The 25276-nt window shown below is 37.5% G+C and overlaps 1 protein-coding gene across 1 annotated transcript in view; it reads left to right on the forward strand.

The window, feature by feature from the left end:
• RORB (RAR related orphan receptor B) overlaps positions 1-25276 on the forward strand; it is a 149824-nt gene that overhangs the window by 94659 nt on the left and 29889 nt on the right. Inside the window, exons 2-4 of the mRNA XM_021381267.1 lie at positions 11340-11425; positions 15776-15917; positions 18745-19146. Of these exons, the coding sequence (XP_021236942.1) occupies positions 11340-11425; positions 15776-15917; positions 18745-19146 (630 nt within the window). The remainder of the gene's footprint in view (positions 1-11339; positions 11426-15775; positions 15918-18744; positions 19147-25276) is intronic.

Below are 25276 nucleotides of genomic sequence, written 5' to 3' on the forward strand. Positions count from 1 at the left end.
CCAGACTGTGTAAGTTAGGTCCTCTTTTTTGCTGCAATTCCACTCAAGTGTGTTGAATGACTCCAGATTTACTTAGTACTACTCAGACCCAGAATCTTTACCAGCAGAAACACATTTTGCCATCCCTTCTTCCCCTTGGGCATTCAGCCTGATGGTCCTCTGTCTTAAAAGAGAAAAAAAAATGTAGAGGGAAAGTAAAAACAACTCCCCCATTTTTTACGACAACTTTTGCTAGTGAATCATGCTCATTAACAGAAGTAAAGACATAAACTATGCTCATGGATTCTTCCCTCTCAACTTTTCGTTGAGCACTACAGTTGGCTATTTTGGCAAGAAGTTTTAAGCTCTGACACATTTCACATAAAAAGCTGAATTAATTAGTGGTTTCTCAGGACTGCAAATATGCAATATATTTAGCTTACTAAATTGTTTTAATTTGTTTAATTGCACCATGTCTTGTGGTTCACCAAAGTATTGTTAATCAAAGTATATGATTGTAATAGTCAAATCAGATGTAGTTTTCCTGAAGAAACCTTGCACAAGGCAGTCAGAAAGTAGTACAACTAAGTATTTTTAATTGTAATTGACTAATAGATTTACAGAGATTCTAGGGATGAAAAACTTCTACAGATATAGGACTTATGAATCGCAGAGGGAGGAAAAAATGGCAAAGATGTTGACAAAAATCTCACTTGTCAAGGTGCATAATAACCTCTTGTGCTCCCCTTCATTCTGTTTTGCTATGCTCATACCATGGTTTGTGGTCCATACTCTGTCATGATTAATTGTATAGCTCTTCACTGGTTATTGCTGGACAACCTTATGTACTGTGCTGAATTTTCAGGATTTGATAAAAGAAAACACCAAGAAGTAAATTTCCAGAAATGTAATTATTGTGACATTTACTGTCTACGATAAGTGACACACCTATAAAAATTCATATTGGAGGTGGTATATTTGGGGAACATTGAGGAAATGATTATCAGTTAAATATTTAAATGAGTTTGCAGTCAAAGAGATATAGAGGGGTGCTTAGCTATTTACAGTAATGTGGTATAGGCCTTCAGCTATGCTAATCAAATAAGGTATCAGGCTAATTGATAAAGCGCAAGTAATATCATTTTATTTTGTTTGGTTTCCACAGCAGAATACTTATAATATGACATATATCCTCATTTTCCATCATTATTGGATATGAATATTTTTTTCTATCTTCTCACTAGCTTAATTACATGTAGAATGAGGGAAAAAATGTTGAAATTAAAATTTTCCAGATATATTAGTAACTACGGAGTGTACTTTAAGAATGCATTTAAGTCATTTTAAGTCACATTTTTTTACATTGTAAAGTAAAAAGCCACGTTTAAGTACAGCATCCTCAGAGGTATTATTAAAGGTAACTGTAACAATGGTTTAAATATAAATATATATATTTTATTTTTAAAGGAACGTTCTGAATGTAAAAATTATGGAACTTTCTATATACGCTACCACATGCTGTGATTTCTGGACTTTCAGGTGCTTTTTTGTCTCTACTAAGGTTGACATTTTAAACACGGTTTTTTCCTTTGAAAGCTTAACATGGCAATAGTTACCTGTGTGTCTTTTAGGTTTGAAGTCTTTTAAATCTCAGCTTCCCTTCTCATCTTTTCCATTATTTTGTTTAGAAAAAGTAGACCATACCTGAGCATACGTTTGAATATTCGATATTATTGAATGTTTGAAAAATAAAAGAATACTCATTTATTTAAGTGATGAGCTGTTGTGAAAGGCAAAATACTTTTCTGTTCTAAATATCACATAGAGAGTTTTTTGTTTCTATCATATTTTTGATATACTACTGGTAGTGATGAACTTAAAATTCCCAGAAATAAGGATGTAGTTGCTGTTTGATTCTTTTCTGTTGTCTTATATGCTTACGAAGGAAAAATGCTCTAAATTCTCTGAGTGTTCCAGAATTTGTAGACAACTTTTGCATGAATAAAATATTAGAAACAGAATATTCAAGAGGTGGGATGATAGAAGACAGTTCTGACCCAGACAGCAATTTCTCTGAAGCTACATTCTTTGTAGGTCCAGCAGCACTGATTTGTGTGCATCCACAGATTGAACAAGCCTCTTAAATCCTTAATCATACACACTGCACTGTAATATTGCACTTCTATCACCCATCCCACAGAATGTTGCTGTTTCTTTTAGATCTCCAGCTGTGGTGTTGCTGCAAGTTTTCATCCCAGTATCAGTGCAAGTGCTTGGGAAGCAGTTCAGAAGATAAGCAGTCGTAGAGGAGGAGTTAAATAGGATTATACTTGAAGCCTCTGGTTATACTGAGGCTGGCTTCACTCTCTGGTTAGTGGCACTTGAGTCATGAATACTAAAATTGCTCAGTGCCAGTTGCTTCTGTGGCCTGGACTGTACAGTGGTCCTCCTTTCTCTTGATCACCATCTGGATCTGAGAAGGATAAGGCTGTGAGATCCCACATCCTGTGCTCCCTGTGCAAGTATGTGAGCAAAACAGCCAGCAAGCAGAAAAGGCAGCAAAGCGCTCCCCAAGAAAGCAAGCAGGCAGCAGAGACGGCAAGGCACTATCCAAATAAGCCAGAAGCCAGCCAGCAAGCAGCAATGGTGGCAAGAAGCTCACCAAGCACCAAAAAAAAACCAACACAAACCTTTCAGAGCCGATCCCTGCAACACCTCTGTGCTACAGGGCTTTGTACCTGCATAGCACTGATCTTTATGTATGTGTATGTTACATATACACATGTGTATATGTAACACATGTAACAACTGTGGTGTTGAACACTACAAGAAAATTTTAACCCACTCTCAATGGTTGAAATGGACCATAAATATTTACTATGCCACCTGGGCTTTCACTTGCTAAGTCCATTGATCCATTTATTCAAGGAAAAGGAAAAAAAATGTGGACTGATGTCTGAAAAAAAGTGAAGAGAAGTAACGAGTGAAAAGAATTGTTTCTGCTGGACTGCTGCAATATTGTAAAGCATGTAAGGGAAACTCCCACCAATTTTGACAAATAGGTTGGCAGAGTAAAAGTTACATGTGCTTCTGGAAAGAACTTAGCATATTCAATGCATTCTCTGTATAAACTGCTATTTTTTTTTTAACAAGTGCACATTTGTGGTGTAGTGAATTGCATAGAAAAACTTGGTCATCACTGCTCAAATAACCATCCTGACCAGCTTATATAAACACTGTCTAAAGCTGCTAGAGATTACTTGCAGAACATTGGATCTGATCAGCTCAAATGTAAGATAGCTTGGGTAGTATAATGTTTGGGATTACCATAATAATCTCTTTAGGGAAAGTATGCAGTATCAGCAGAACCATTGCTTGAGTCTTTGAGAGAAGTAGAAACTGTACAGTAATAACTCTGCATTTATTATACACTTAAATCTTTCCCTGTGAATGAGGTGAGTTTCTGAGCTCCAGTGGGCCTAAGCTAGGGCTTTGAATATTTAAGTTAAATATCTCTGATTTGAGCTCACCTAGGGAGTCCAAACTGTCGGCTGGCAACTTGTTTTTTGTTGCATGGTAACTTGTTCTATGGTAGCATCATCATTTGAAGTTACACACATAACTTCCATACATATGAGTTACTAGAAAAAAAGAGTTCATAGCTTAATATAGAAATTACCATGTTGAGAGGCAACAAATATTCATCAGTGCAGATTTACAGAGAACATGGTGAGTTGTCAAAGTTTACCAGTCCTTTGAGCCTTTGTGACCTCATTGAGCGTAGATATTCAGACATTGGGCTTTGAGGTGTAGACTCTGGAAGAGGAGTTATTTTCATATTTTTGAATCTGGACTCTAGGCTGTAGTTGGTCTTTGCTTTCCGTCACTGCCTTGCACAATATGCAAGAGGTTCTGCTTTCCTTCTGCTGCCTCCCAGCTTGAGAACCAGACAGCTTCTCACACACTCTGACCACTCTGTCTTCCCAAAAAAAAAAAATAATAATAAATAAATAAAAAACAAACAAACCAACCAACCAAGCTGGTAGGTGGCAGTTCCTATGCCTTTGGCATGTTCTTAGCCTTTTGGTGTTTTGTTGATTGGTGGACTGCCGTTGACCAAAAACAAACAAAACAAACAAGCAAACAAACAAACAAACAAACAAAACACAGAGCTTTTGTGTATACCACTGTTTTGTAATAACACCATGGAAGTTCAGATTTTTGGTTAACTTACTGTATGTATTTAACTCATTAAAATCGTCAATTCTGTACAAAACAAAGAAACAAACAAAAAAGCCACAAACAAACAGCTGATAATCCGAATTATGTGTATATCAATTATATAATAACATTGTGTCTTTACTCTTAAAACCCTTATGGTTCTCTTGCTCACAGCCATCTTCATTCCTTAGAGAATCATCCAGCCTTGCACATCTTGCAGCTTTTCTAGTTGATTAGCATAATGAAATTCTGCTCTAAGCAATTATTCTTAACCTGCCTTAAGCCTGAAGTCTTTTGCTCCTATTTCAGGTGAGATAAAAAGCTGGAGGCCCAAAATCTTTTTTTTTTTTTTTTTTTTAAAGAAAACATCTTTTGGTCAAATAAAAGATAATATATCTAACTGAAAATCTCTATATACTCAAACCATCAAAAAAATAACAAATAATTACTATTCATAAATTGTTAAATAACACTGCTAGATCTATTGTAGTTATACTTCAGAAAGAAAGTAAAGGACATTCGAACAAAAAACATTTTTTTAAAAATCTATTGTTAATATGATAAGAAAACATCCTATTGTGTTTTTTCTTTTATTTTCCTTGTAATTTCATCTTTTCAACTGAATGTAAAGACAATAAGCAGAGACAATTGTTTCCAGGTTTGTTCCAAAATTGGTGTGTAACAAAAAAAAGACACAAAAAGATCAGGTTATACAAGCAGTCTGGATGTTGCCGTTAGCTCTGAAGCAGCCATAATGATGTGAACTTGTATTATTTAATCTATTTCAAAGCATTAGACAGTAGTCTGTAAACACTATTATGGTCATGGTAGAAACAGATACAAAATGTCATCCAAAATATAGATCCACAGTTTGGTTATAAACATTTTTCTATCACATATGAAACCTGCAAAAAGGCTGATATATAGCACATAATTTTGAAACTTAAAAACATTTGTCTATAGACATTGTAATGCCTTCTTCTGAAGGCATTCTGACTTTTCCATCTAAAAAAAAAAAAAGTCACAATAAGGATATATATTCTAACTGCTTTTTAATGTTATTAACTGAAAAAAAATTTTTTTTGAAGTCTTTTTTTTCCAGGATTCTTTAGAATAGCCATGAAGGGCTGACTGAGCTTATCTGTAGAGTGAGCTGATGTACAATTCTGTGCTTTTCTTTTTAGTCTTTTGTAGGGTTTTTTTTGTTTTTGTTTTTGTTCTTTTGGTCTCTGAGATAACATAAAAGAGTAAGGAGAAAAGAAAATGTGTCATGAAGAAACCTTCCAAGTGACATTGATTATAAGCTAAATAAATTTCAGCTGAGACTATGAGACCATGAAAGAAATCAGACATGACAACTGTGTGGATTTATGGGAAAAACAATTTTTTTAGCAGCAATCTATCACTCTGCTATTTTGAGTGATCATCTATCAGTTTTCTTAATATCCAACAGCCAGAACTACCACTTTTCTTGAAATTCGTGATAAGTTGTTACAAACCATGTACAGATCAATTCTACCATGTATACTCCATGAGACATACAGTTATATAAGAATTGCTGCTTTTGGGGAATCTCCATGTCTCCACATATGAGCAGTAGGACTGGCAGATTTGATAATCAACAGCCTTGCAGTAATGCACTCGGCTGGGTTTACCCAGCAGTCTTCATAGATGGCACCAAGCCTGGGGTCCTGACTTGGATGTATCACTGTGTATAAATGCTACGGTTTTACAAAGCAGGTATTTTCCTGAGTGATTTCCATCATGTCTGCTCTCTCTAATGGGTCATTTGTGGTATGGCTGACAGCAAACATGTAACTACAGACACTACAGACATATACCTAGCATTAATTATCTTGCTTAGATGTTGTTAATGATGTAGCTCTCACTGCATGAGGTACAGCAGAGGTTGGAAAATGTAACTAGCATCCTCAGCTGCACCTAAAGTCTTGCTGCAGCCAAAGAATAGCTGATTTTGGTGGCAAAGAAGATACCAAGTTCTGCTTGGCAGCACTGCCTGTAGTGGAAGCTTCTATTGGTGCTAATACGGAAGGAAAAACTTGTCACAGATGCCAGGATGGAAAAAGGAGAGTTGGCAACTAGATAAAAACAATTGATGTATTTGATTTGAAATCTTTTAGGGATACAAATATGAAAGACCTCTGGGTCAGTTTACCCTTATTTTTCAAAGAACTCCTTTTGAGGTTTCTGGGACATCTTAGACCATGAATGAGCTATTTTTTTTACCACTGGTGGTCTGATTAGTCTTGAGATTTCCACATGTGATTCCTCCTGGATCAACAAATTATGGAGAGAATTTCTTCTTCAAAGTTTGTTCTCAATATGTGTTAGTGTGCCCTTTTGATCAGAAACTAAATATTAAAAGCTCAAGTTTTTGCTTTGCGTGTGTGTGTTTTTTTTTTCCTTGAAACAAAAGCTACAAATCTGAGAGATTATAATTCTGTTTCTCCTGAATGATGTTCCACAGATAGCTAACTGAGATGCAAGCTTTGTTTTTTTCTTGTCAGACAAACTTTGCATGTAAACAGCAGTCCTCATAATTACACTGAAGACCTGTTAGATGTCTTGTTGATCTCTTATTTTGTTTCATGAGGAATTCAGCAAATAACTGTGTAGCTTCTTGATTTATTCCTAATTTCACCAACATAACAATTCTTGACACCTGGTTATTGCCCTACTTTTAAAATAATGAATTTTGTGCTGGTGAGTTAATTTTTTATGATAATGAAGAAAAAATTCTGTAAGCCTTTTTCTCTTTGGGCAGAGTATGATAAAATAGCTAATGTTTTGTATTTAAAGGGTTCATTTCAAACGTATGAGTAGATTTTGTATTTACTTCCTTAATAGAATCCTGTTGTCCTGAGAGAATGAATTACGTTCCAGGTGGTAAACATAGTGTATGTGGATTATTAATACTGGTCATTTAGAATGAATTAATTTTCACTGTGGCTTTCTAATTTGTAGGCTATCAAATAAACTTATAGGAAGTTCCCAGTCTTGATGAGCTTTAACCTTAAGTATAAAGTAGGAGACAAATACCACAGAGAGGAAGGATGATCCTGTGGTAGTGGGAAGTTACTATCGGTGATAAGGAGCAATCCTGATGCAGCATGCATCCAAACATTATTAATGGTTTGGGTGATGGTGGTTTTGCAGACTTTTATTGAGTGATATATCTCAAGACAGGATGAAAACTGAATGTGCTTGTTGAAAAATTGAACAGATGGACAGTTAAAAACCTGTGTTATTGCTTGAAAAAGGCAGAAGCTGTTATTCTTACACACATTATTAAAGTAGATGGGTAAGAAGGCAAGTGGAAAGATTTTAAAAGCACAGATAAGTAGTTTTGCTGTTATATGCTTCCTCATTTTTGGAAGAAAATAAGTTGTTTCCATATGCTGCTGAAAGTTATCATTATGGCAACTCCACTATTAGTCAGTTCCCTTTTTACTTCAGTGTTCAGGTGTCAGTACTGAATCAATGTATTTTATACTTATGAGGAATTCAGAAGTGAGCTACTTATTTTATAGCAGCTATAGATGTGAGAAGGACATGCAGTTACCTAAACTGCTGGCCTGAGAGAAGAAGGAAAGAAGAAAAACAAAGCAAGATTATAGTTGTCTGAACAAAGATACAATGTAAAAATGTGTAGTAGTCCCTGACAATCATTAAATCTGCAAAAGAAACCTGGTACAGTGGGTGTTAATTACAGTAATTCAAGATGTTTTGGGGAATACAGAGTCTTCTTTTTCATCCAGCCTGTACAACTAATGACTCAAGTTTTCTGTTACGAATCTTTAAATTGTTCTGCTGTATTATGAACAAAAAGAAATGCCTAGCAGGCAACAGCAGAGTCTACTTTTCCAAACTTCCTCAAGTGCTCTCTGTGAACTAAAGATGCTGCATTTTCTGTGAGCTTTCTAAGGAGCCCTGGTAGCTATTATCTAGATATCCTGTATTTACTAATTTATAGAATGGTTAATTTTGAATAAGAGTTTGAATTAATTGATGGATCACAGGTCTGGAGTATTTATTTCATATTAATTGAAATCCAGAGCCATAGCAGTTAGTGACGCAATCCAGAAGTATTTATCTTGAGTGTAGTGCTTATAATTGTAAGTCACGTATGGAATTATTGATTGCTCACAGTAACGAGCACTCTGCTAAATGTAATGTGTGTTACAGGATCAATACTTCTGTCTCTGTTCCTATCACTTACAAACAGTATATGCAAGTCACATTAAAAGTACCTTCAAACTGTTTTTATTTTTTTCTTCCCTTGTCATTACTTTTCCTGAAGATCTCCTCATCTTGTCACAGTAGTCTCTGCCTCTGACACTGACATGTGTCTTTGAACTTTTCAGCATAAAGCACTGCGTGGTCCCAGAGCCTAGCTTTGCACCCTCCACATGACTCTCAAGCAGAGACCTGTGAGCAGTGGCTTCAGCTGTCCTCTCAAAAAGCAGTACCTGGAGGTGCATGTTAAAATGTTTTAATTATTGCAGTGGGGATAAGGAACAGAAAATTTTAAATGAGATCAGCTTGGCAAAATTACCAAGAAGCTGAGGTTATCTTCTATGAGGAATTTCCTTCTTTTTCATGTGTTATGCTAGGATGACTAGGGCATATTAGCTTCTTAAGAAAGAAGTAAATCTACCTCTCTTGGTCTGCAAAAACAAAACAGGATGCAGAAACTAATCCAAAAATTGGATGACATAGAAAATTGCATTTCTAAATATGAACTTCCTTAAGCTCAAGGACAGCCAAGATTTCTGCCTCAGTTATCACCACCCAAAATATACTAACAGCAAATTGCATTTTCCTACAGTAAAATTCATCTTATCTATCCTAGCTTCTGGGCAATTGACAAAACTGGTTTGCTTGTCTAAGCCAATGTCTACTTCGCCTAGAAATGTGCTTGATCAGAGAGAGCATCTCAGGAAAGTGAGCTGACAGTGGGGAACTGAATTTTCTTAAGTCATCCATAAATGACCCATGTTCCTCTTCCTTTGGGGTATGGTATTTCAGGGGAATAGTTACTGACATTAATGTTCACCTTTTGTGTTTACCTAGTCTAAGTAATTCCCATGGAATTGGGGGTGCAGTGTACCTTTCAGTGGGACATGTGATGACTGCAGGATTGTTCCAAGATTTGGTTGTTTAACTTCAAGGTGGTAGGAAGGAAATCCTAGAAAACTGGTCTCCTGAAAGGAGTAATAAATAGTATGGGCAAAATCCAGATTGTACCATTACATTGCTACAACATCCACAACACAACCATGCTTAGTGCATATCCTATTTAGTACTGTCACTTATAAATAAGTTTTCTCCAGCATTTGTAGACTTTTTGTGTGCCAACAGATTTGAAACAGGATGCTTGTTTTAGGATGAACATCTGAATTATTATTTTGTTTCCCTGAATACCAATCCATTTTGGAGTTGAACGTACTCAACCAAAGTACTAAGGGCTAGCAACTCTTGTCTTCAAGGTCACCCTACCATGCAAGGTCTCAGTTGGGCTGCCCAATTATTTGATGAGTGACTAATGTTGCAGTGAACTGCTGCTACTGCTATCCTGAATATGGAAGATATTGTCTTGGTTTTGGCTGGGATAGAGTCAATTTTCTTCATAGTAAATGGTATGGTACATGTTTTGGATTACTGATGAAAATAATGTTGATGACACACCAGTGTTTTGGTTGTTGATGAAACGTGCTTACACGGAGCAAAAGCCTTCTCTACTTCTCATGATGCCCCACCAACTATTATGGCTGGGTGTGTGCAATAAACTGGGAGGGGACATGACCATTACAACTGACACCAGCTGAGCAAAGGATCCATGCCATACATATAACATTGCGCTTAGCAAAAAAAGCTGGGGGAAAAGAAGCAGGAGAGGGGGATGTTGGGAGTTTTGGTGTTTGTCTTCCCAGGTAACCATTAGATGTGATGCAGCTACACTTTCTGGAAATGGTCAACATCTGCCTGCCAGGGGGATGTAGTGAATGAATTATTTTTCTTTGCTTCTATGCACAGATTTTGCTTTACCTATTAAACTGTCTTTATCTCAACCCATGAGTTTTCTCGCTTTCACTCTTCTTATTTCTCCCTCATCCAACTAGTGAGCAAGAAGCTCTGTGGGGTTTGGCTGGCTACTGTGGTCAAACCACAAGTGACATCTACCAGTAGTACTAAGCAAGCATGATACTAGTTCCAAGTGGTGAAAGAATTGAGGAGAACAATGAAATCTCACAGAGGAAAACAAATCACTGGAAAGAAAATAGACTTTTTGTTTCTCCCTCAATGCTTCTTAATAAGGTACAATCCCACCCTACATTTACGAGTGTGTGCTCTCACAGTTTAGACAGTGGAAACTCAAAGGATTCTAAGTAATAGAGGGAAGAAAATAGCTATGTTAGTAAATAAAAAATATGTAGAGAAAATAGCCATTTCCTAATCATTTGGTTTATAAAGGGATCTGAAACACATCGATACTCATTTTCAGATAATGCCTGACTGTCCCATCACACAGCCAGTGTGCAGTTAACCTCATTCTGTGGGTCTTACCTACCTCTGACCTGATTCTCAAACAAATAGCTTGAAGGGGAGGAGAGATTAAGTGGTCATTTGCAAGCTCATCTCTGCCAGTGAGGTTGTTATCTTTGTATGTTTTTAAGCCATAATCTGAAGGATATGAGAACTTCATTGCCTCTACAGGTCTGAAAAATGCATCAAAACATATCACATAAAACCACCTCAGAAAAATGAAGAGTAAAGTCATGAATATTGTAAAAGTGTAAGCAAGAAGAATCTAGATAATTATTTAGAATCTCTAATGACTGTCATTAGCAATAATGGTGATGAAATAAACAAGTAAAAACAAAAGAGAAGAGTATGAAGAAAAACCTAATCATGAGATAGCTTGAACTGTTGAAGAGTTTTGTGGGGAATAGTAGATACATAATGTGAAGCAATTAAAATCTGCCAAATCAAAGCATTCAGAAACACACAGTACAATAAAAAGCGGTTTTATATTTTTTGGGGGGAAGAGATTGTGTGTAAAGGAAGAAAGAAATGAAATAGAATTATATACTCAAAATGTTTGTCTTATTTTTCAGCACAAATTGAAGTGATACCATGCAAAATTTGTGGTGATAAGTCCTCTGGAATACACTATGGAGTCATCACATGTGAAGGCTGCAAGGTATGAGATTTTAATACAGCATAGTCATCAGCATCTGCATTAGCCTCAGGCATCTGCGTATGTAATAATACACTCCTACACTTTTTCAAGCAAGTAACGCCATAGGCCATAAAGCCTGCTGCTTATATATGTGCATTTCATGCCTAATTTTACTAGTTGCTCTTCTTTTCATCAAATAGCCTTTAGAGTTACTTCCTCTTTTGAAACATGAATTAATCGCATCTGATGCAGCATGAGTGCTGATAGAAAGGCAGGCAACTCTTAAGTCACACATGCTAATCTCCAGCTTGAGAACTGGATTTGTTCCCTTGTTTCCTATACAATCTGAGCATTAGAAGTTGGGTGATATCTCAGTTCAACATCTTAAAAGCTCACAGGTGTCAGTTTAGTACTACTTTATACCCTTTGTATTCTCTGCTGGCCAAATTGTGATCTCCAAAAGAAAAAAAATACATTATGGCATTACGGGTAGTGTAAAAGGATCCTTTGCTTTCTTCCTCACAGGCTCCAGCACAGTGGAATTGTTTGGAACAGGAGGCTAGACAAAAAAAAAAAAAAAAAAAAAAAAAAAAAAAGGATATTAGCATATTATCCCAAGCATTGGCTCAAATAACTTTAATCAGACACCAAGCAAACACAAGAAAGATTTTCATTTACAATTTTAGAAAAACTCTGTGCTTTTTGTTATCTAAGGAATTATACCATTGCTTATGGAACACCAGAATTTTATACTACACATGTTGGTATTTCAGCTTTGACTGTAACAATGAAGTTGTAAAGATGAAGGGCAGGGTAGCATCTCTGGTTTCTTCTACATAAATACAAGGTGATACTTTCAAATGTTGTCAGATTTTTGTAGAGTGAAATGGAAAGGCTGTGTCTACTTAACGCTTTATAAAATTTTAGAACAACTAAAAAATCTATAAATCTGTGTACACTTTCACAAAACAATGCATTTAACGTCAATGTGTTAAGAAGCAATATATTCTCAAAGATCTGATTTCTTTCAGAAACTTTAATGATTTTAAAGGAAGCGTTTACCCTGTGACACTGTCTTATTGTGAGACTGGACTGGAAATAAGCATCTTCTTATAACAATTTCATGAAACAGGATTAGACTAATGGATCTAATACTTCAACAGTGGCACAAAAGTGACAAGAAAAAAATGTTTTGAGCAGAAAAGGAGCATCCTGACTCTATATCCAGCCTCCATAAAGCACTGAGGGGTAGAGTCTCCTGTAGATGTGATCAGGGTTAATGCTGGCCCTTGTGTGTGCCTCAAGGAGAGACAATACCCTTAGCTCTATGACCACTTATTGAGATAAAGAGCTTTTCTTCCACTTACAGCAGTTTTAAATCTATGGCTTTTGTGCCAGTTTTGCAGTATCACATCAATTAGTCTAATGCTGTTTTGCAAGCCTCTTGTGCAAAAAGATGTCAGCCTTCCCATCAGGTCCAACAGAAGGCATCTCCCTCTGCAAGGCCTCTCTCTTAAGTTAAGCAGTGTCTCAGGCAGTGCAACACTACTCCTCTTTGCCCAGCAGTTAAATAAATATTTATTCAGCCCGCATACTAATAACTGGTCATTTCTAGATCCTTTTGTCTGAAGCAATTAGAAATCTGAACTAATTATGAGGAAGATCATTAAGAAGGAGGCCAGAAGGGCTTCCACAAGACCGTGTGCATTGAGCCAGGCACCAGAGGGCCTCAGCATTTCGGGAAATGGTTTTGGAGGATTGCACTGCCGCTGGCAATGCTGCAGACTCCAAGGGACCAGAAATCCTTTCACTCTGTGTCTCTGCATTAGTTCTGCCACTGCAAATGCATATCATAAGCGCTTAAGGGGCATCGTAAATGCTACAGCAGTTTCATGCTGCATGCCTGCATAGGCTGAGCAGTGTGCTGGGCCCACTAAAGAAAATGGTGGCTCTGCCAACTGTCGCCATGGACAGAGTGATACTCAAAGACTGGTTTCCATCCCATTGTCTGTGTGACTCCTCCTTTTGGTGGGAGGCCTCTTGTCATCCACAGCACAGCAAGGATTTAGAGGACAGTTTGCATGACCATTCTCTTCTCAGACTGACTGTCAGTGACGGATAAAGTGAACTGTTTAAGATGCATAAAGACTTGCTGTCAGTGCTGGTAACACTGGTAAACTTGTCTTTACATCCTTAACTCCTTAGTAATGAATTGCGTCCTGCTTCCCCCAAATGGTATTATTCCCAGTAAATATAGCTAGTGTTATGAAAGATCTCCTAACATGAAAGGTTTCTCTGTAAGAAAGCACTTAGATCTTTGCTGAAAGAACAGAGCACAAAAGTCTCCTCAGAGAAATAAATTACCTGCTGTAGACTAACTTCATTGTGTAACCCTTGATTTTTCCCTGGGAGGGGCAGCGATGGAAAAAAAACTAATTCTTGTAAGAAGAGATCAAACTTGATGGGAAAAAAATAGAAACACATTTTTGTGAGAGGATATCAGCCTTAATGGATAAAAACAGTACTACATGATAAGACACAGTTGATTCTAGATGGTTGTGTGGGTTGCTTTAACATGATTTAACTCATTTGTTCTCTCAAATCATATCCACATAAGACTTGCTAAAATCTAAAGTAGAAAATGTTTCTCAGGTCAAAAACAAAATTGGCTGTAAAGTTCAACAGGTAGATAAGAAATACCTGCAATTGTCATCCATTTAGCATAAAATTAAGCTCATCTTCACTGCTAAAAGAAGGTTTGGTCAACTAGGGTCAGGTAAGTCCATAACAAATTTTTCCTGAGAGCTGCCCTAAAGGATGTCCATGCTTTTAACAATGCAAATCATAACTCTTAGTTTAATAATCACTGTATACTGTAATCACTGATAAAGCCAGCATGGACCAGATGAAGTAAGCCTCTTTGTGTTCATCAGTCTCAGGAACTGTCACTGCTGTCTCCTCAGTGGAACATCATGCCAATTGCCCATTGATACTGACATCTCATGCCACCCAAATTTGGTTTTCAAGGACTGAAGTGGGACTACAGGTGCTACCTGTAGCAAGAAAATCAAGCCCTGTGACAACGTCACCCTGTTGTTTTCCCACTCCGTCCCCCCAAGAACCCACAAGAGTTGTAAATTCCATCCCTTATTAGTATCTTCTGTCAGCCTGAACGAGGATAACAATGGTTTTGCCTGATGAGTGCAGTCAGGTCTTGCTTTCTGACTCCACTGAGGACTGTTTACAAACCAACACAGAAAGTCACAACCACTTTGGTGTCACTTCTCGCAGTGACTAGTGTAAGTGCAGTAATGATGCTTTCCCTTCATAGCTTCTTGCTGTGGCTGTGCCATCCTTTGTCTCCCCCACCACACAGCTGTGCAATTACCTTCTTCTAAAGCTGCTAAGTTTGCCAGTTAACTTCTTTTCCTTGTTTCTATTTCTCTCCCTCTCTCTCAATTCACTGATCCTCCTGCGCTTTATTTTACAGGAAAGAAAAAAAACATCATAAAATGCTTTCTCCCTGGTTTCATTTTTCTTTTTCATCTCTGCCACTTTGTGTCATTTCCACAGTAACAGTACCTCTCGGTGTTGACTGTAGCATTTAGGAGCTCATAAGTCATTAAGTACGAGTTCTCACCCTCTGATATTTAGCTAAATTGGCCAGCAGTAGGCCAGAAAAACCCTCTAGAATATAGAGTATCTAACTATTTTTAATAGATTAAATGGTTAATGTTATATTCCATTGACATGGAAAATATCTTTACTTTCTCATGGTAGTGTCTAAAGGTGTTGCTTTCTCCTTTGTGTGTCAGATTTACCTGATACAGCCATTAAATCCTAGTGCTTTTGTAATGTTTGAATTTGAATTACTTTTCACTTCCAAAGTGAATGGTCTCTCCAGATCAGATCAACATTTTCCAGATTAAATTAAACAGTTGATTTCAGCTTCTAATGCTATGCCTAGCCAGTGCTGGATGTTAGAAATTTCTTTCAATAAAGATAGAAAATAGTCAGAACAAGTACTTTAATGTTATCCGTTTACCGGTGCTGACAAGATTTTCCTCTGTGAGGAGCAAGAATTAGATGATCCATGGTAGTTATTACACAATAGGAATACATTCTGTAACTCTTTACTGTTTGCCCTTTAACAAAGTAGAATTATATTCTTTACTGAACAATTAAAAATCCTCCTTATAAGAAGTAAATGCTCTTTAATTTCACTATACAAGGCTAGTGCATCTGCAAAGCCCTAGCAAAAATAGCGTTATGCTACATGAAAGCTTGCATGGCTGTGTGTCCATGTGTGTGTGTGCGCGCGTGCATATACTCACATGGTAATACTCTGTCTCTCTTCCTCGTTGCCCCTAGGGATTCTTTCGGAGGAGTCAGCAGAACAATGCCTCCTACTCCTGCCCAAGGCAGAGAAACTGTTTAATTGACAGAACCAACAGAAATCGTTGCCAGCACTGCCGACTGCAGAAATGTCTTGCCCTGGGAATGTCTAGAGATGGTAAGGAGTCAGATTCCTGCTTCATGCCTAAATCCTTTGAAACTCTTCTTCACTGCTGACTTACTTAAACTCCCTGTAGATTTCTAGAAAGAGAGAGAGGAGAAGCTCCTTGCTTTGTAACTTACACGCTGTGAGACACAGATCTTTGCCATTCAGTTAACAATGGAGGCTATTTTCTTGAAGAGGGTGGGAAAATAGCAAAATGGAAAGCAATGTTAGTTTGGAAGTAAAAGAGGTGGAATGGAAGTGCATTGTTCTGATCAAAATCACAAAAGGTATCTCTGGAGAGGTAGATTTATATTCTAGTTAAATAACTTTTTATGTTAGCAACATTAAATATTGATATGAGAAAGCATCCCTTTCACAGATCTCTAAAGGTCTGTGACAGTAAATAGGCAGTTTAAAAAGAAAGGTGCAGCTTGATAATGTTAAGGTTTTTCACCTGTTTACTTTATTCAGAACACCTGACTAAGCATTTTGCCTTGTGAAAAAAAAACATTTCACAGGTGCGCTGCATCCTGTCCATACCTGGATCTATAGGAGAAGCATTTCATTGCTAATGCAGTGGCTATCCAGCTCACAGTCATGTTTGAAATAGTCAGGGAGTATGAGAAGAGAATGTTCTGCCTCTGAAGGCAGGTTACATTTGCTGTATTAGCTTTGATTACCTGGCAGCATTTGTCTATATTAAAAAATGTTCATAAAACTTGTTCTTTGGAATTAAAAGGTACTGAGGAATTTACTTAAAGACCTATTTCTTTAGATAGTTCAGAGTTTATAAACTTGCTTTACATTTATAATAGTTCTTTTCTTACCTCACTGTTGTACATGTCTCACTGAAACAACTTTCTCACCTGTCTCATCAGACTGGGAGGGGTATTGCTATCTCACCTCTAATTCATGGAGTTCTTTTGGGCCTAGCATGCAGTGCATTTGACACCTCAGCTGTTGCTTCTTCCTGGATAGCACTGTAGTAAAATTTCAGTAATTTAACAGCATGTACTTTCCCACTAAATGTAATACCTTTCAAGTATTTGAGATATCACGGAAGTACTTAACTCACAGCATTGTCTTCCCAACCTATAACACAGGGACTGCTGTACACAAAGAGGGACTCTTCTGTCAGCATTGCTTTTTTCTCTCATAGTTAATGTGAGTGTTTATACTTAATGATATGGAGAGCTCTTGCAAGTTTAAAATAGCCTGTATGTATTTTTTTTGAAAGAGAAATTGAATGTAAATTTTACCTCTCAGCCATATAACAGTTCATTTTTATCATGCAGAGGCAGGATGCTAATTGACAGCAGCTGGAGAATCCAATTAATGAATATATAATGAGAATAAACTGTGGGTGTTTGTTTTTATTACTGAGTCCCTGCATTTGAAGAAAATACATAGTTGTATTTTTCAAAATCCAGTCATTATATATTGTCCACAACAGTGTGCAATGCACTGTGGACTGGTTGCAGAGCAGACAGTGTCTATGTAAGATATAGACTGTGTGGAGGGCTGCAAGTAAGCTGGAGCTGGTAACAGGAAAAACGCATCTCAAAGTAAAGAAGTGCAAGTAAATTGAAAAGGCTACCATCCCCTCAGTTTTATGCTATTTCCTTCTAATAGTGTTATCTACCTTTTCTGTTTTTTGTTGTTATTGTTTTGGCTTTTTTTGTTGTTGTTGTTCTGTTAAAAAAACTTATTTTTATGAGCATATGTAGGGTCAGAATCTTCTGGAGGACTATAACTGAAATGCAGCCAAAATGGGAACCGAGCCACTAATAAGTGCAATGATTCTGAACTGATCTCCATTACAAGTGGATGGGAAACAGCACTGGAAAATAGTCCTCATAATATGTAAAATACGTTTTTCCAGAGAAACATCCTCCTGTCTGTTCTCTGATAAATTCTGCTGAATGTATCCTAATTGACAGATCTCATTTGTCTTAAAGCATGATTAATAGCTACCTCTTCTCTGAGATCTCAAGATCTAGGTCAGTAGAAAGCCAGAATTTAAAGAGAGAGGAAAAAAAAGAAAAGATAATCATCTGTGACCCACTGTGTATGTAGGCTATGGATTTACTCCTTGTAGTTCCACAGCAATCAGACTGTCATTTTTGAAAATTTCAGTCTCAGTGTTGCGAGCCCCTATTCCTGAGGAGAATGGTTTGCACTCTGATGTTTTCCTGCCCTTTTCATTAGAAGGAATGCATGGATTTTGTGCATGGAGATTACGTAAATTGATTGTGTAAATCCCTGAGACTTTTCTCTGTGAAAAAGATGACATTCATTTGTGCTGTTTACCTTCCAATCTGCTAGTTTTCTCTAGGTTCTAAATCTAACCTGCAAGATTTTTTTTAAGTGCGAAGATAACACCCCATTGAAAGAATGTGATAATAGGGCTGTAGGGCTTGTTTTCCTCCAGAGTACTAATCCTGTTAGCGCACAGTTTAAAGGTTTGTGGAAAGTTGGTAAAATGCAAGGCCTATGAATCTACAGACTCTGTTTCACACAGCTTTGGATTGTTCAGTGAACACAGAGATAGAAAAAAAGATGCATCGACTTTTTAACATACACAGTAGAAAGTGGGTTGCCTGACTGAGGCCCTCTTGTCAAATAGGGAGTCATTGTCACCTTGTAAATCAAAGCACATGATGTTTTTTCCTTTGTGAGATGAACATGGTGTAAAATTTTGCATTCTTTCTGCTTCCAAAAGAAAAAGATATGTTTCCACAGCAAAAGCGATGCTAAAAGTGAATACCAGGGGATTAGTGATGCTGAGGGAAAGTGAGAAGAAAAATGACAATGGCTTGCATTGTGCTTTGTTTTTCAGCTGTGAAATTTGGAAGAATGTCCAAAAAACAGAGGGATAGCTTGTATGCTGAAGTGCAGAAGCACCAGCAGCGACTGCAGGAACAACGGCAGCAGCAGAGCGGTGAGGCAGAAGCTCTTGCCAGGGTTTACAGCAACAGCATCAGCAACAGCTTGGGCAATCTGAATAACGAAACGGGCAGCACCTACTCAAATGGGCACGTCATCGACCTGCCAAAGTCTGAGGGTTATTACAATGTGGATTCTGCCCAGCCTTCTCCAGATCAGTCTGGGTTAGACATGACTGGCATCAAACAGATAAAGCAGGAACCTATTTATGACCTCACCTCTGTACCAAACTTGTTTACTTATAGCTCTTTCAACAATGGGCAGTTAGCTCCGGGGATATCCATGACTGAAATAGGTAAGAAAAATTATTATTTCTCAATTGTCATGTGTAAATATAAGCCAGATTATAATATTGTCTTTATTAAAATATTATATGTTTTCTATATGTAGTTCTACAATAATTAACTATTCACATTCATGTATATGAGCACACATATATAGGAACTAAAGGAGAGAAAATCAGTCTGACAGTAATTGACACGATATAGATTCAGTTCTGTTTTTAACAAACTATGCAAATTATTCATTTTCTTAAACTAAGCAGTTTATGTTCCCATTTATGAAATGGGAGCACCAAAGCAGGTGATGAATCAATCAGAACCAAGTGATAATTAGTAATATGGCACTTGCTTCAAATGAGCTCATTACTAGGAAGCTTAAATGATGTCTTCAGGTAGCCAGCCTTATTCTTGTCAACACTCAGATTCCCCAAAGCAGCCAGTTCATTGTCAAAAAGCACCATTTCCCTACTTCTGGTATGTGGGTGTGCATGCAGAGCAAGTTGTCTGATCTCATGATGTGTGCAAACTCAGCTAGGGTGAAGGTAGTTGTGAGTATATCCCCACTTCTTTGCTTGAATGCCTTGGAGAAGCATCTGTCCCTTTATTTCTTCTTTGCAAAGTTGCAAAGAGACTTTTCTGTCAGATAATGCAGTTTGAAAGACTACAGGTGATTCTTCTGTGAGAGATTTCTGTACATCTACTGCCTCTAGTCTTATCTCTCAAGTTTAGCTAGGGATACTACCTCTGTTGTAAATAAATGTAATGAAAGATTTGCATCCTAATTTGGTGCTTCCCACATTAACAAGTGAAGTAGGCTGATTCATCTGTGGTTGAGGATATAATCAAAGGGCAACATTTCTCTAATGGGATTTAATTAAAAGGAAAAAGGAAAGAAAAGGAAAAAAAAAGGTGAAAAGATGTTCAAGAGCACTCATAACAAAAGAACTAAGTCGCACCATAAACACCTTCTAGAGCTCTGACATGGCCTTACTACCTCATGAATGTACGCTAAGATGTGTAAATGTATGCATGTAGTCAGACCTACAGTTTGCCCTGGAGATGTGACATGTCACTGTGCCCATGTTGTATCCCTTTGACATGTTCCACGTCACATTTGGTTTAGGCCAATGAAGACCTATACCCACAGTGTAGCAGTACAGAGGATTAGTGGAACATTTTCTTCACCTTCCATTTTAGCTCTTTTGGTTATATGAATAGTACTCAAAAGTGACTTGTACTAGCCTCAGCCCTGGAACAGTGGTTAGCAGGACAAGGAACCAGCTGACAGATGCTTTCAACAGTTAAAACTGTTTCTCTGTAGCGTCCTGTACCAAAAGGAAATGTTCCCACAGATACTCAAGAAGGTACCAGAAATACAACCATTCTGATAATCTATCATTTAATGTTTATACTTAATTATAGAAGTGAGCCCAACAAAGAAAATATGGCCTTGGAACTATATCTGTAGTGGCTAAAGGATCCCACTGAAGTCAATGAGATCTTCTGACTTATGGAGGTTTTGAGAAGCATTTAAGTTTTACTTCTTCCCATAGAAACAATGCATCACTCTTAAATTTTCACCCAGGGTTTTGCTCTCCTAGGTCTAAAACTGACTACCCTGAATCTCAGACCACATTTACCAGTCTTTCATCTTCCATATCAGCAAACCAGTGTTCCACTTGTTGAACACAGAAAAGGGGAAAAAGCCCTGATCACAGAGAGTGGAACATTACAAAAGGCCTGTTTCTGAGCCAACAGTAGAAGTGAGGTGCTGGGATTTGCCTCTCATCCATTTAAAAGTGAAAATCGGGCTCCTATAGCTAGGACTTTACCGAAGTTCTGCTTTTATGTCATTTAAGGTACCTGCAATAGAGAGGTAAGGGTATTAATGAGAGATAATGCAGTATAACAGAGAACTGACACAACCAAAAAGAAGTGGAAGAGATGTACTGTAAAGTACTAGGATTAGTGTGGAGGTGCATTATATTTTCAGGGTTTAAAAACAAATAGAAAACATCTCTTAATGCTGGAGCGGGTTGTGAGAGCACCTGTATAGCTGCAGTCTTGCAGTCAAAGCAGGAAAACTCTAAGCAGAAGGGTGCATTGATTTCATATCAAAACGAGATTAAATTTCACTGTAGCATTATATCTTACTCACTCCGGTGAGACTTAGGAATAATCTCAAATCATGTTAAGTAGAAGTTATGGTCTTGACTGGTAGGTGAAATCATAGAGAATTGTAGTAGTTGGAAACGCTGTACTGCATTAATCCTTGTAGCTGATAGAAATTTCTTATACTACCCTGTCTGGTGATATATCGAACAGTTGTTTTAAGTATCTAGGTCATGTTAGTTCTTTTCCTTACTAAAGACTTTCTACAAGATTCAGATTTCCAGCTTTTGTGCTCCTCTGGTATTATTCCTCTAATATGCATATTTTTAAAGCAGCATCTCACTTTCCACTTACCTGTTCTTGACTGGATGCAATACTCCTCAAAAAGGCATGTGTGAGAATCCTTCCATCCTTGAGCTCCTTAAAGTTTTTTGTAAGCTTTCCAAGACAGTCTTTTTCACAGGCAACCCAGAATCAAAATAGTCTTTGCAGCTTCTATAGCATATGCTAACCAATATCCAGTTCACTTCTTACTCCTTTAGTGTTACTGCTTTGTTTCTCACCTTTTTAATATACGGGTGAGATATTAAGACACCTCCGATTACACTTGAATCTCTGACTAAGCTTGAATCTCTTGTTCTTATTTTTGTGTCATTTTAAATCCTGCTACATTAGGTCTCAGTCTTCACTGATGTTTTGTGACTTCTCTCAATTTAGAACTATCTACTCTTTTAATTAACATGCTGTAAACCCTCCCTTCCAGATTATTAATGAAAATGTTAAATGCCTGTAATACAAGCTCTGACAGGGGTCCCTGCTGCACCTGACTAAACAACTTGCTGCAGCTGCATAAATTAACTTATCATGTGCTTTTTGCTCACTACCCAGCAGAAAGATTCTCTGTAAAATCAAATATCAGTTCTTCATTTCCCTGTCAAATTAACTTAGTTATAGAAATAATATTTTCTATGATACTTAGTTTCAGAGGGGATGAAATTATTTTCTTCAGAGTGTCTCCTACGAAGCTATGTTTTGGTTCTAGGAGAATAACAACATTGATAACACACCAATGTTTATAGCTGTTGCTAAGCAGTGTTGTAAAGAGCCAAGGGCATTCTCAGCAAAGGGCCCAAGAAGCTGGGAGAGAACAAAATTAGGACAGCTGACTTAAACTGACCAAAGGGATATTACATACCATATGACATCAAGTGGAAGCAGTTTTGAAAGAGATGGGAGTGCATCTGGCTCTCTTCCACTGCTCAGGGGCTAGCTTGGCATTGGCATCATTCAGGGGATGGTGAGCAATTACTTGTGCATCACTAGTTCCATACATTCATATGTATATATATTTGTCATAATTATTATCCTTTTCCTTTTCTCTGTCTTAGTAAATCATTTTATCTCAACCCACGAGTTCTACATTGTATTTTTCGATTCTCTCCCCCATCCCACTGGGAAGTGGGGAGTGAGTGAACAACTGTGTGGTGCTCAGCCACCTGCCAGCTTAGACCACAACAGATACTCTACTAAATAATTTACATAAATTTTACTTTCTTTTTTTCACATTTTAATTTTTGAATTTTCCCCAAATAATCAAAATTATCAGATATAATTTGATCTTTAACTGTTATATGCATCCATTTAAATGTAAAGTTTCTTGATCTTCATTAGACTTAGTGTAAATGGAAATTGTTCATCCTAATAATTTTGAGGTTCAAAGCTTTCAGGAGATATTTCAACACATAGTATCAGGATGTCATGGTGTCAAAGGTTTAGGGGCTGGTTTGGCCCGGTTCCATGACTAATGGGGCAGGGGGACCCACAGACCCATGCCCTGGGAAAAGGGAAAGGGGAAAAAGGGAATGGGTAGGGAGATGGGCCTAAAACAAAACAGCAGCAATGATCTGAGGAGAAACAAACTAATTTACTAAATAAGATATAGGAATGCAAGATAAAACAATATAATACAACATAATTGGAACTGAAGCTAAAAAATCAAATAAGATGAGAGAGAGTGTCCAAAAACCGAAAGGCCTTACTCTAATGCTAGCGGCGAGATGGGTAGGGAGAGAGAGACGCTGCTGGGACGAGCAGAAGGGGAAGAGAGACGGCGTCTTGTGATCTGCGCAGTTTTTATCTTTCCCTCTGAACGGAAAACAGAAACAGAACAACGCAAAGTCCTCTGGAACATGTAGTTCTTCTCTTCTATCAATGATCCACAGAACTGAAGCATTAACTCTTTAACTCCCAGTGCACTGCATGATGTTATGATGTTGAATACCGATAACCAAAAATCATAAAACCATGACACATGGCAAGCAATATATATATATCCTGCATTGCATGCTTGCTTACTAAATACAGTACCAGTAGTACCAGTAAATGGGTGTAGGAGAAAGAGGTGCTATCAAATATAAATAGGGTTCCTTCAGAGGTATATAGAACTATTATATTCCCTCAAATTAGTTGAATATTCCAGGATATAAATGCACACTTTCTGATCATGCGAGAATCAGGATAGATAATGTCTTGTGTAGAAAAGAAGGCTAAGTCTAAGAAAGAGCAGTTTTTCAAATACAGAAACAAATTTCTCATGTAACTGACAGATCCTGTGATGGAGAAAAAATTGGTAAAAATGAGAAGTTCCCCATTAGGTAGAACTGTGCTCAGCCCCAGCCAGTATTCCATTTCCTGATAAAAAAGAAACTCAAAACACCAAGAAACCACTCTGATGCTGGTAAATAACCATACAGGCCTAATAATCATACAGTGATTATTAGTTTCTCCCTGTTTCTCCCTGGCCATCTGCAGGTCTGGAAAAAGGTGGAAATTTCTCCTGTTGTGGTAGGACCTCAAATTCTGGCATCAAATCTGCTTGTGTTCTCAAAGCAAGGATTTTGTTGTACATGGAACAGCTTTCTGCTCCCAGAGAGAGTGGCAGAGGTCAGCCAGTGCTTAGAAACTCTTTAAGAAAAAATGGATCTCTGTTTCCTGACCCTGGTAGTCCCACAGAGGAATGGTAATACTTGCTCCCAAGTGTGAATTTAAATTGGCAGGTATTAAAGGCTTATTTTTAGACTTGGTCAAATTAAAGACTGTCTTGTTTCAATATATGTGCATTACATTATCTGTTACAGAACTGAGCATTGTGTTCTTCTCGCAAAATATGTGGCTCAGTTCTTGGTGTGCAGAAGTTAATGGAAAGGTTTCCCTGCCATAATTGTCATTAAGATTACTAGACTATGATTTCTTAAAGTTGGAAAAAGATTAATAGTGAACACTGCGGATAAAACAGATGGGTTAAGGGTTCATTCGTGGTCAAATTGAAGTGTGCCTTATGTCTGTACGTACTTACGTAGTTGATAAAGTGTCAGAGAGTACAGGAGGTCACATGTCCAGAGCTCCTGTAATTACAGGAAAAAAGTGTTCTTTATTTATATTTTCATAGTATTCTCTCAACATGAGCAGTATATAAAGTTCCCAGTGGCTTGAAGAGCTTAAATATCTACCAAAATGGAAGCTAAATAGTAAGGCCCATATGCCCAAGCTTCGTCTTCCCTATCCCCAGCCTGACCCTCTCTGTATATTAATGTGGACAGTTAGCCCACTGTGGCAGCTGAGTAGTGAGAACTGAAGGAGGCATCACTTGCCCTGCTTGCCCAAATCCATCTTACATACACCTTTCTTGAACCTCACTCATTGACTAGAAAATTTCAGCAAAGCAAAACACGAAAAACGTTATAGAGGCTGACTCAGGATATATATGTAAAAGAAAAGCCTCCTTGATAACTGCAAAAAACACCTGAAGCATAAGTAAGCCATAATTTAGCTGGCTTCATACACTCATCTCAGGACCTATAGTCCACAACTTTCTATACTGTAGAGTTACTAAATATTTTCCATTGCCACAATACCATACAAGCAGGAGCTTTGCATTAAGTTTATTCAGTGTTGTGCTTTGAAAGAAGATCTTCACCTGGGAATATTCTCAGCTCCTTTGATGGTATAATTGGAAGCTGGTCCCACACATTT

Source organism: Numida meleagris, chromosome Z (assembly GCF_002078875.1).
Source record: "Numida meleagris isolate 19003 breed g44 Domestic line chromosome Z, NumMel1.0, whole genome shotgun sequence".
In the NCBI taxonomy this organism is placed as follows: Eukaryota; Metazoa; Chordata; class Aves; order Galliformes; family Numididae; genus Numida; species Numida meleagris.